The sequence below is a fragment of the Heloderma suspectum genome, chromosome 6 (genome assembly GCF_057233095.1).
Source record: "Heloderma suspectum isolate Gila_16-S chromosome 6, 16-S_ref, whole genome shotgun sequence".
NCBI classification, from domain to species: Eukaryota; Metazoa; Chordata; class Lepidosauria; order Squamata; family Helodermatidae; genus Heloderma; species Heloderma suspectum.
Genome location: NC_139463.1, coordinates 23566061 through 23579271, shown reverse-complemented (window position 1 = coordinate 23579271; position 13211 = coordinate 23566061). Strand labels below are relative to the sequence as shown.

Below are 13211 nucleotides of genomic sequence, written 5' to 3'. Positions count from 1 at the left end.
TGGCTTCCTATCTAAAAACAAAATAATTAAAGGAACAACATAAAAACACAACCTAACAATTAACCTAAACACACACAAACAATGTAAATTAAATAGCGAAGATACACAGCAGTGGTGGCAGTCAAATACAATTGGCTGGTTATTGAGAAAGGCTCAGGAAAACAACATAGTTTGCACTAGCTCTCTAAAAGATCTAAAAGATCATCAGGTGCCAAATGATATTTCTGGTTGTGCAAACCAGCCTGCAAATGAGTATTTCTGGTGGTGCGAACCAGACTGCAAGTACAGTCTGCAAGTACAAGGGATAACCAGCCTCCAGTTACAGCAAATACCATGGTTGCCTTTTCATACCAGAAGAGGCTTCCGCTGCAACATGATTCAGCACTGCACCTCAACTGTTTGCTCTAGCTCACGTACAAGATAAAGAACAGTCTTCCTCCGTTTCAGTTGAGTTTCAGCTCTCACAGTGGGAGCAACACCCTCCTGCTCCAACCATGGCCCTGACCGTGGCCCACTTGATCCTTCCATTCTTCGGTTTGCTGCTCTTCATCTCATTCTTTGGTGAGTATTTGAGATTTGCAAATATATGATTTACAAGTGTTAAGTAATTATCATGATCATAAAATGCCGAAACTTTTCTAAGCGCTGTACATATATTGAAAAATAAGACAGCCCCTGCCCAGGGTAGGCCTGGTTGGGTACCTGCCAAGGGCCCAAACCCCAGCAGGGGACAACTGACAAAAGCCCCTTGGAGTTGCTCCTTCTCTTCACTGTTACCGACTTGTTTACTGGCCTCTTGCTCTGGCCCAGACAATGGTGGTGGTAAGGGGGAGCAGCAGGGCCAGCCCTACCATTAGGCAGAGTGAGGCAGTCGCTTCAGGCAGCAGATGCTAGGAGGTGCCAGCAAGGTCTTGGAGGAGAGAGCTGTGGGCCACATGGGCTGCCCTGCTGCCTTCAGGTGGGGCGGAGGATGCCACCCCATTGCCAGTGTTGAAGAAGGGGCCCCATCTTGTCCTTTGCCTCTGGCAGCAAAATGTCTTGGGCTGGACCTGAGGCGCAGTGCATGTCGTTGCCTGCTTGCTCACTGGCTCTCCCCACCTGGCAAGCAAGTAAGTGGTAGCAATGATGGGAAAGAATATAAGAAACAAAAACAGCTGGTGACAATGGTGGTGAGGAAGATTTGCTGAGGAAGGGGGCCCATGGAGGGTGTCTTGCCCAAGGGCCCTCCCAAACCTGGAGCTGGCACTGCCCCTCCCCGCAGGCTCACCATCTCATAGGCACGACGAAAAGGGGAAAAGAAACGGGGGGGGGAGGAAAGCAAGCATGGGAGAAGCACCCCTTTCTCTGGCTGATGGATGGTGTCCCCCTTAGCATGCTGTTGTTCCTGGGAGGCAGGGGGGCAGCCTCCAAGTAGCTCCTGTTCTCGCCTGGCTGTTGGCAGAGGCCAGGCTATGTTTCTCTTCAGCTCTGCAGTCCCAGGGCAAGTATAAAATACAGCGTTGAAATGACTGTGAAATTAATATAACCATTTTACACAGTGAAACACAGAAATGGAAACTGAAACTGCAATGTGTTTGGTGGTATGCTAAGCAGTGTTTGATATATGAATCAATATTAGACGTGCTCATGTGAACAACTGGTCGATTCGAATGCATTTGGGAAGGAGCCCAAGGTTTACACTGGGGGGGGGGAACGGTGGGCCTCCAGGTGTTACTAGACTATAACTCCCAAAAGGCCCAGCCAAGATGCCAATGGCTAGGCATTATCGGACTTGTAGTCCAGAAACATCTGGATGGCCAGACACCGCCCCCCTCAGTTTATGTGTAGAAGGAGGCCCGAATTCTTCAATCGACAGGATTTTTCAGTTGTGATGAGATCACAGGTTCTACTCATTTCTCTGTATTTTCTAGTAGCTGTAAAAACAATGCCTGCTTTTCATCCTGGTCTGGGGCAGATTTTGCTAGGCTCTGTATGTTTCAAAGTTGGTGAACTGCACCCCACAGACTCAGACAGACTCTGCCTTCCAAACGAAGTAAAGTTTTATTCAAACAAAGTCTTTCCACTGAGCTCTCTCAGGCAGTGGCCTCACTCTCCTCAGGCCAGAAGCAGTGGGTGTTGCCTTCAACCACTTCCTGGTTCCTCCCAGGAAGCACAAGCTACTCAAGGCAAATCCAGCACATCTTTCATATCGTTACAATGACGTTTCAGCCCCCTCTCTCCCCAGGTCTCCAGAGATTCAGGATGAAGTCTTATGCCCACTTATCCGAGAGTAAACCCCGTTGAACTCAAGGAGGCTTCCTTCTGAGTGGACATGTATAGGATTGCACTGGAAAGCTGCAGATATAGGCACACGTACCTGGGAGTATTCCATATTGAACGCAGTGGGATTTGCCTCCAAGTAAACATGCACAGGATAGGATTTTAAATCTCCTACGATGTGGGAGGAGGATACCCATCCCAGTTACTGCTGCTGAAAGTTTTCAAGCTGAAGTTAAGCTATATTAACTACAACCAGATCCATTAAACTGTCTAAAGTGGTTTATAGTTAGCTTAAGAAGTACAGGAGGGGCGTTGAACCTCACGACTGCAGGCCAAATCTGGCCCACCTAGGGTTCCCCAGTGTTGGGTAATAGGAACAACTCTGCATGTCTACAGACACTAGGGGGCGATAAAGGATGCCCTGCAGCCTGATCAGTTCCTATTTCCTGCTCCCTCCCTTCCTCTTCCTTCTTCCTCTTGCCTCTGCAACGAGTGCCATGCGGTCTCTCCATAAAGGAAGCAAGTAACCATATTTCATGCCTTCATTCGCTTACACTCACACACCCAGCTTTAGGGGGTGCTTGCAGTTAAACAGTGTTGGACAGCCATCTCTGACCATGTGTACAAAAGCACCAATACAGTAAGGCCCTGTTCACATAGCTAAGCTATGATGGTTAGGCATTTTTTGCTAATCACAGTGGTTTAGTGTGTCATGGGGGTGGGGGGAGAAAACCACGTTCCTCATGGTTAGTAAGCCAGCATGGCTAACCACCCCTCCCCACCCCCCGCAACAGGGTTAACAGACACTGGGGTAGCTTACTATGTTGTCTGGCAGGCTCCCCAGTGGTTAAAAGGGCTCTGGAGGACTTCCAGGCTGTGACCATAGACTGCTGGCTAGAGCGTCTGCCGCTGATGCTCTAGCCGCCACAGTCTTTCTCTAAAGCCATTTGTAAAGCCATTTCAGAAACTGGAGCTGCTACCGGGAGCCTGTTTGCACCATGGAGGACGACAGGATGTGCGCTAACCACACCGGTGTTAGATAAAAAGTTCTTGCTTTCGGTTTAGAAGAAAAGGATGCCAGGCAGGCAGCAGTGGATCCAACACTATTTTATTGAACGTTTTGCAAAACGGGCGCAGAGCAGTCTGGACCCCGAGACACGTGTGCAAAAGCCTTTTATACCTTATCACTTTTATTGTCCTTGCCAGTAACCAATGAAACAGTCAGTACATCAGCTTACCAAGCCAATAGCCAATAAACAGTCAGTACATCAGCTTACCAAGCCAATAGCCAATGAACAGTCAGTACATCAGCTTACCAAGCCAATAGCCAATGAACAGTCAGTACATCAGCTTACCAAGCCAATAGCCAATGAACAGTCAGTACATCAGCTTACCAAGCCAATAGTCAATAAACAGTCAGTACATCAGCTTACCAAGCCATTAGTTATGAGCGCGTCAGTATGGTTCCCTTTTTGCTCTGCCTACATTTTTCCCGCCACTCGGGCTCTTACGTGACTGAGGCGCCAGCCAGTTATGGAGTCTCTTTTTCCAACACCGGGACGATCGCCAGGAAACTATGGAGTGAGGTGGTTAGTGGAACCTCACAGGACCACGTAGTTCTGTGATTGACTGGCAGGCCTGCACGTCATGGTTTCACTACCCCCCGCCCCAGTTACCCTAACCACTCTCTCCCCCTGCATGTGTGAACACACCCTAAGTTGATTCGAACTTATTTTAAACTGGCTGTAGCCCACATTTATTGCTTCCAATATGAAATGCTGTGTTGTCACACTCTCTCTATATAAAGCAACTCTGCTGTAAGTCACACCAGACTTTCCAACACCCGGATGGCCGTGCCCCTTCCCCTTGCTCCACCCCCTTCCCCTTGGCCACCAATTGCTTGGTGGTTTCCCGGCTTTTGCACGGGTATTCCTTCCTTCCTTCCTTCCTTCCTTCCATCCTTCTTTTCTTTCTTTTTGCCATTCTAAAAGGTCAAAATGCCTCTCGTAAGGCTTAGTTACTGGGAGTGGGAGCCTTAAACTAAAGTATGCTGCTCCCTTTGCTTTTGGCCCCACCCAGCACTGGAATGCGACCCCTGAGAGCTTCTCCAAAATGGAATTTGGCCTTCAGGCTGAAGAAGGTTCATCTTCCCTGAGGTACAGCACAACCCAGTGGAAAAGTGTGTCTAGACGGGGAGGTGGCATTCAGGCCATGAACCCTGGTCTGAGAATAGGAAGGCCTCACTTCCCTGTGTGAAATATTGGATGGTATGTAAGATGCCAGTACAATTAGGGTGGTGAGTAATCCTCCAAAGTTATGGAGCTTGTGTGTTTAGAAATGGTGGAAAAATCCAGAAGGGAGCGTGCAGGGGCCAGACGATTGCAACAGCCAGCCAGAAGGTGTGTCGTCAGTAGGGTGATCACTTCTGCATTGCCAACGGTGAAGCAATATGTGGCTGAAAAAGAGGAATGAAGGGGGTACTGACTTGCATAACATTTTCATATGCTGATGTATTTGTATCGATGCAAACTTTGAATTAATTCCTATTATTTAAATAGAAATAAAATACCTCTCACCATAGTGGAGAAGGCTGTGACCAGGTGACCTGTGTGCCTCTTCAGTCTCCTGTCCAGGTGTTGACACTTGATGGGTAACTCCAAAACCCCTGGGCCCTTCCTTCTTATGGTTCTGTAACTTTGAACTAGACTTAGGGCACAATCCTAGGCATGTTTAGACAGAAAAAAGTCCTACGGTTCCCAGCATTCCCTAGCCAGCCATGCTGGACTGCGGAATGCTGGGAAATGTAGGACTTTTTCCTGTCTAAATATGCACAGGATTGTGCCCATAGACTGGATAGTCCTTCCAATACAGGGCATCTTCAAATAGAGGCCTGCCCTCCGAAAAGTAGGACACATGCCCACCCTATCAACTCAGCCGTTTTTTTGATTCCAGAAGTGCCAATGCCGGAGACAGGAAGGTGGTAGTAATCCAAGACACAGGGCGGGCAAAATGGCGAGTCCATTTTTTCTTTCCTTCACAGGCAGTGGGGGATGTGTGGAGGTGACTGTACCTCACGATCCGGTGATGCAGCAGAGAGGTTTAAGCGTGGAGCTGCCATGTCATTACAAAACATCTGTCGACAAAAACTTCATGGTGGAATGGAAGTTTGCCCCTGGCACAACATCTCCCGACAGTGCGAACCAGGTGAATGGGCTACAGGGAAGCGGTATGAGGGGGGGAGAATGCGTCGGTTGCTCATCTCCGACTTTTAGACCTGGGATATATGAGGAAAAAGTGACAATGCTCCACTTGAACTTTGTCTGAAATTATTTAAGGCTGTAATCCTAAACACACTTACTAGGGAGTAAGCACAGTCCAACACAATAGGGCTTACTTCCATGTAAACACACATAGGAGTGTACTGGAAAACAGATACAAGGAAGATCTGGATCTACTGGTAGAACTCTGGGTGTTCTGCAGCCCATTAGTAAGGATTTCTTACTCCCCACTGTTAATACTAGCAATAAAATGGCTGCCCTGAAGTGTACTGCTGAAATGAAGATGGATTGGTATAGCTAGCCAGGAATGGATTTTTGTATGGAAGAACTGTGAACTCCATTTAGTTCTGGTACTCAAAACAAAGACCTGGGCTCAGAATTCTTTGGTCCTAAGGGTATGTCCTTTTGCACCAGATGCCAGCTGATGGATCTCAGAATTCTAGTAAAAACACAAAGTAGAACTTGCAAGCTTGAAGTCTGTCCACCCCTGCTGTAAAAGACTACATATTTTATTTATTTATTTTTTATCTTTTTATTTTTATATCCCGCCAATTTTCCTCCTAAGGAGCCCAAGGCAGCATACATAATCCCCTTCTTCTCCATTTTATCCTTACAACAACCACCCTGTGAGGTAGTTTAGGCTGAGAGTCTGTGATGGGCCCAAAGTCACCCAGTCAGCCTCCACAGCCGAGTGGGGACTAGAACCCGGATCTCCTGACTCCCAGTCCAACACTCTAGCCACTGGAAAGTACCAAAAATTATCAATTGCTGACCCCCAACCACCAAAATGATTGCCTGGATAAGATACAGGAGATTTCCCAGAGTGCCAAATTCACAAGCATATTCTTCAACCAACCAACGGCGAGACAACAAGTTCTACGTAATGTATGATACATGGAGGTCTGGCTGTGGAGCAGCCTTCCCCATCTTGGTGCCCTCCAGATGTGTTGAGCCCCAACTTCCATCAGTCCCAACCACTGGCCATGCTAACTGGAGATGATGGGATCTGTTGTCCAGCCCATCTGGTGTAAGATTCCAGGTCAGGGAAGGCTGCTCTGGAATCTTGTCTCCAGGCAGCTCCTGCAAAACATTCTTGATGGAAAATGGCTGTTCTGGCTTGTGAGGAGAGCCTCAACGGATACAGGTGTCAGGATTGATTCTGAACACAGGGAGATAGTTAGCAGCTCAGATTCAGAAGAGGAGCAGCCAGAACTGGGGGAGGCCTTTTCACAAGCCAGTTCAGATATGGGTAGGCGTGCTTCTCAGGTTACCAACTCCCAGATGGCCGGGCCTGAAGCTTCCTCCTTACCCCCCTCTGTGAGAAGCAGCAAGCAGGAGGAGGAGGGGATTGAGGACTGTGACCTAAGAGACGCGAGGCAGTGGCGCGGAGCTAAGAGGGAAACGTCAGGGACGGAGCTCAGATGCTTGGCCCGGTTAGCGATGCGTGAGAGGCTACGCAGGGAAGCTTCACGCAAGGGGCAGGATCTCCCTCCCTAAGTTAGCCTAGCCAGATAGCCTCCCTTTCAAACTGCGGGCAACTTTCGGTGATCCCATTTGAATTCCCTGGAGGCATTCCTTTGCAGCCAGAGAGTCTTCGAGGATTTGCATTTGTAATGAACTTGTGAATAATGAATTAGAGGTGTGAGACTGAATCCTCTCATTTTGTGTGTGGGGGGGTGCTCAAGGAAGGAGGGGCCCAAGGGATTTGTGACAACAGGAAGCTCTCCTTTTCAGACAGTCTCCCTCCATGAGTAGAGGGTGACAAATGTGGCAACGGCGGGAGGCAGGGCTAGTGCGCTCCCTCTCCGCTCATGCTTGGTTTCCCTAGATATAGAATGCCTGAATAAAGCTATCACGGATTGCTATTTTGCAATATAAATTGCAGGCACACGGAGCCCATTCCAAATCAGGTCTGCAGTGGGTGGGAAAGAGCTAAAGTCCTACTACCCCCGTGCTAGAGATTTATCCAGATCACCTGCTGCCCCCCGCTCATATTACAGGAAAAAAGAACAAAGATGTGGTTGCTAGGTACATCTTTTAAGTCATGTCTGCTTTGGGTCAGCTGCTGGGAGGCCAGACCAACAATACTAAGTGCCTTCAGGCAAAGCTAGTACTTCGATTATACCCAATGCTATAAGAACTGAAGGAAGGAAGTCATCCTGGCTCTGCTAGGGAGGGGATATGGATGCCCAACCCATCAGTTACTATTGAAGGAGAAAGACTGACCCACATGTATGTGCTAGGTATGTCCGGCCTTTCAAAATCCATCCCTTTTGGGGCCCGATGGATCCCCGCTGCCCACCCAGCTCAGCTTGCATTCATGAGCCAAGCCACGGGCTTTCCCAAGAATCCGGGAACTTTTTGCGGGGGGGGGGGGTTCTCATCAAGAGAAAGTTGCGCAAATCACACTTGCGATTTATGTAAGTTGCGCACATTCTTGCCATAACTTCCAGCTGAAATTTGTGCAAATTATGCAAATTGCAGCCTCAATTTGTGCAACTTTCTCTTGACAGGCAGACCCCCCCCCCCCCGCGTGGGAAAATCTGTGAGCTGGCCCAACTCCACACATATGGAGTTAGGCCAGCTCGCAGGGAAGCAAGCAAAAGTCCATGGGGCTGGGCTGGTGAAAGCTCGGCAAACTCCACCCCCAGACGGATTCCTATGACATCCCTAGTGTACGCCTTGTAGTTTTCCTCATCATTGTTAAACATGTATTGCCCGAGAATCCACGATCCTCAAGTACACAACAGGCCTTTCCCCCTACCTAGTTCCCTTCTCCAAACTTAGCCTCAGTGCTGGGTAACAATGCTCCTTTCCTGTTCCTGAGGTCTTATCAGCTGGCTGTCCTCCTCTGACGCCTGCTTGGATGTCTGAGAGCAAGTCACTGATGAAATAATTCTCTTGTATTTGTAACAAGGCTGCTGTGTGGTCCAATATGGCCTCGCTATCACTGTGTGCCATAATCTTCTATGTACCCACCTAGTAAGTATAAGAAGAAAGTCCTGTTGATTTTTATGGAATTAACCTTCCAGTAAGCACGCTTGGAATTGCAGCCTTGTTTGAATTTCCTGCTTATGATTCGGCGATCAATTGTAGGTTACAAACAGGCCTTTCGTTCAAGTAACCACAGGGATTCTTCACTCTTGCTGCTTATGCCCAGATATCCTAGCAGAGGTGTCTTTCTCTCATTGAACCTTCCCCCCTTCCCACTCTGCAGATCCTCTACTTCACAAATGGCATGCTGTATAAACCAGGCACCCAGGCGAAACGGCTAAGCCTGCTTCACAACCCTCCCACACTGGGTGATGCGTCCATCCGACTGGGTGATGTGCGTGCATCGGATGCTGGCATCTATATCTGTGAGGTGAACAATCCTCCAGATTTCTATGGATCTGGCTTCGGGCTTGTCCAATTCACCGTTTTAAGTAAGTCCCATTTTCATTGCATTTTTAACATTGGATAGGAGGGATGCTCTCTTGTAGCCATGTGTGACCATTTATGTATGTATGTATGTATGTATGTATGTATTACATTTATATCCTGCCTTTTTTCCTCCATAAGGAACCCAAGGTGGCTTACACAATCTCCCTCCTCTATTTTATCCTTACAACAACAACCCTGTGAGGTGGGTTGGGCAGAGAGTCTGTGACTGGCCCAACGTCACCCAGTGAGCTTCCATGGCTGAGCGGGGACTAGAACCCAGATCTCCCGACTCCTAATCCAACGCTCTGGCCACTACACCACACTGGGCCAGGCTATATGCAGTGTTTATATGTGCTTGTCCTTTAAAAACATTCAGAATAAATCTTCCACCTGGTTATATTTTGGGGAAACCTTTTTAGTCAATCCAAATGTTTTAGAGTGGGGACCTGCGGCCCTCCAAGTGTTGTTGGACTCCAACTCCCATAAGCCCCTGTCAGCATGGACAATGCTGAGGGATGATTGGAGTTGCAGTACAGCAGTATCTGGAAGTCCATATTTTCCCCATCCCCGCTCTATTTAATTAATTATTTAGGGTGCAAGCCTATGCATGTTTAGACAGAAAAAAAGTCATACCACTCCCAGCATTCCCTGGGAGTTATAGGACTTTTTTCTGTCTAAACATGCATAGGATTGTGCCTTGAAAGTGGCTGACATGCTCTTTCCACTTACTCCATTTCGCTTTATTTATTGATACTTATTTATGTTAATAAATTGTCTGTGTCTTCATTAAACAAAGACAGAACTGCCATTAGTCGCTACATTTTTCCTGCTTTGGGGAGGCCTCAAGTCACAAAATGGCTGGCTGTGTGTGTGTGTGTGTGTGTGTGTCTCTCAGGGCCAAATTAGACATGATGTTATTCATGTCTTTATTTATTTGCCTTTCCACAGAAAATAGTGCTCAAGGTGGCTGCCAGCAAAATACAGATAACTTAACGAAGTTATAATTAAAACGTGAAACACTCTTCAAATAAAAACGCATCCCATACAGACAGAAATAAAAACTGGTTGTGTGGCTGTTTGTTTTGTTTGAATAGCCTCGGAGCCAGATCAGGACCTTGCCGTAGGGGGAGAAGGGTTCCAATCCTTTGTCCTCACCATGTTCCTGATCCACTTGAGGCCTGCTTGGGCCTGCTAAAGATGTCAATGTCACATCCAGCTCCTGCCCCCCTCCTTTCTTTCTCTCTTAACACACACAGAGCAACCTTATGCATATTGACTCAGAAGTAAGTCCGACTGTGTTCAGTGAGATTTACTCCCAGGTAATTATGCATAGGGTTGCGGGTGCATGTATGTGGGTCACAGAAGTGGTGGCAATGTGGGAGCAAAGAAAAGCTATGACCGGAAAACGGAACAAGAAATAGTAACAAGTGCAATTCTTCTTTTCCCATCAGTGCCTCCCTCCGCTCCAGTGTGCAAAGGGACCACCACCGCTCCAGTGGGATCAGACGCCAGGTTGACCTGCAACTCTTCAGAAGGCATGCCTGCCCCAATTTACACCTGGACATGGCTGGATTCAAAGACCCCACTACCTCTGTCCAACATGGTGCAAAGTAGGTGGATCACAGACTTCCCCAGAGTCGTCATCAATATCAAAAACATATAAGTTATGCTAAAGTCATTGAGGGAGCAATCCTATGGCAACTAGACACTGTCTAGAGGGCAATAGGATATACTTTATTTGGGAACCGACCTCGGAGCACATGCTCCGAGGTCGGCTGCCGGAAATCTGACCTCCCCCCTCGTTCGTGCTGCCTTGGGGGCAGCATGGAGAAGTCCCATCCTCCACACTCGGAAGACGAGCGTGGAGCAACTGAAAATAGGCATTCTGGGGGGCGTTCCGGGGCAGGGAGAGCAAAGCTCCACGTATGACACATCCTATGTGTCGTATGGCAGCTTCCTCTCCCGGTTGGCCCCCCCGCTGAAAACAGCTGTGTAGCGAAAAAGAGCAAGGCAGGAGAGGTGCGGAGGGCACAATCCCCCCGTGCCTCTCCTGCCTTGCTTTGGATAGGTGGTCACCTCCAAGGCGGCCGCCTATCTACTTAGGATTGTGCCCTTAGAAAACAATCCACTGCAGTGGTGCAATTTCTCTTCTTATCAGCAGGGTGTGTGGCTGCCTGTAGATTGGTTCTGAGCTGGTCTGGACAAAGGCTGAGTTGATACCAGCACTTTACATTCTTGCTGTGCCACGCAAATCAGGAAGGAGACATTCTCTTCATTCGAGAATTCATCACAGGCCTTTGCCGAGAAACTCCTCTCGTTTCCACAGGAAGCATTTGAAACATGATCAGAAACCCAGCCCGCTCCCCAAATAACACAGAAGCCAGCCCTCAAAACCACCTCCCACTTTTAATCAAAGGCTTCCCTATCCTTGGAAATACCGTGGGCATCGCTTGGTTTCCCGGCCAATGCACCAATGTAAATTCGGTCTTGTCTAACCTCAGAACCTGCACCAAGTGGGTCCAAAGCACCCCAGTGGGTGACAGAGCTAATCCAACAGGCAAACATCACTACAGACAAAATTGTAAATTGAAATCTATTCAAGGCTTTATTTCAGAAAAATACAAAATAAAGACAGTGGCACTGGTGGTTATATGAGCATTAGAAACATTCTCTACAATTACAGGGAAAGAGAATGGAACAAAAACAGAAGATTAATTAAATTTACACCCCTGTCTCAGTGGCAAGACATAGGCTTTGCATTTGGAAGATCCCAGGTTGAGGACCCCAGGGAGCATGGCTGGGAAGGCCCTCTCTTCTGACCTCAAGGCTCAGAATATCTGTTTACTATTTCTGGACAGTTTATTGATTACCCCCCCCCCGCCCCCCAAAAAAGCAAAGAAGGACCTCTGTCTGAGACCTTGCTGCCAATTGCTCCCTCTCTCACTTCCTTCAGATCCCTCCTGAGAACCCACCTTTTCCACAGAAGTTTTGGCACAACCCCCTCATTCCTGGGCCCTACGGCATCTAACCCTGTAACCAAGCCAAAGTATGAAAGAATGGCATATTCTCATCCTCTCGGCCCCTGTTGTTTCCCTTGTGTCAAGTGTCAGGCCAGGGGTAGGAAATGTGGCACCCACAGGCACCATCAGACACCTTTTTTGGTGTGTGCCAAGGTGCCCTACCTCTCCCACTTTAAATAAGTATTATCATTATCATTATTATAATTATGATTATTATAACAACAGCAGCATTTCTTACCTGTAGCTGGGATTGTTTCAAAGCAAAGCGAGGCCCTGTAGCTGCTCCCATCTCTTCCCAAGAATGCCTCCAGGCCACCTGTGAGGCTCAGAGACATTCTGAGGAAAAGAAGACAGCAGCTGGCTGCAGGCCCATGTTTTCATCTGCAGCTGGCCCATTTTGTGGCAGCCCAGGACAGTGTCTCAACTTGCCATATGTTCCCACAGGCTCAAAAATGTTGCCTACCCCGTGTTAATCTGTATGCCCCCTGGGGCAGGGACCTATCCTCTTGTGCTCTGCCAACCACCATGTTTACTGATGGCACTAATATATAAACCATTGGTGCCATGAGGGCAGGACTTTGGGGCAGAAGTCCAGTGCCCCGTTCAGCAGGATGTGGCCCAAAACACAGCAGGGTGGGCTTACCACATGTTGAAGTACGTGAAACAGTACACATTGCCATCTAAAGCAGGGGTGGCCAACTTGTAGGCCCACACATGTGGGGGGCCACAACTCCCATTAGCCTAAGCCAGCATAACCAATGGTGAAGTATGATGGGAGTTGTAGGCCAAAGCAGCCAGAGGACCACAAGTTGCCCACCCTGATCTAAGGAGTAAGGCCATTTCAAGTAAGTGTAGTACACATTACCTTCTAAACCTGATTAGTAACAGTGGCTATTGTGTTTCAAATGAGCATAAGTACATGTAACTAAATAACTGCATATTTTCCCTCTCTGCTTAGACATGTATAAATGTCTGGTCTTTGCGGCCACTGGTTGACTGTCCTAGAGAGAGTAAGGGTGGACAAATTCACTCTATTTCCAGTCTGTGGCAGTTTTATATGTATTCAGTGCTAAGTCCGTTCCCGCCCATTTCCACATCAGTCTCTGTTCTTTAAAAAAATGTGTGAGAATTCGCATTTATTTCCATACACAAATTCCCCTAACGTACACATTTTGTATGCAATTTCCCCGAATGCATGCAGTTTTGCATGTGCGTTTCCTGAATATACCCA

The 13211-nt window shown here is 47.9% G+C and overlaps 1 protein-coding gene across 1 annotated transcript in view; it reads left to right on the top strand.

The window, feature by feature from the left end:
• Window positions 1-445: 445 nt before the first annotated feature.
• VSIG2 (V-set and immunoglobulin domain containing 2) overlaps window positions 446-13211 on the top strand; it is a 29261-nt gene continuing 16495 nt past the window's right edge. Inside the window, exons 1-4 of the mRNA XM_084803798.1 lie at window positions 446-561; window positions 5300-5463; window positions 8755-8962; window positions 10412-10570. Of these exons, the coding sequence (XP_084659924.1) occupies window positions 495-561; window positions 5300-5463; window positions 8755-8962; window positions 10412-10570 (598 nt within the window). The 5' untranslated portion in view covers window positions 446-494. The remainder of the gene's footprint in view (window positions 562-5299; window positions 5464-8754; window positions 8963-10411; window positions 10571-13211) is intronic.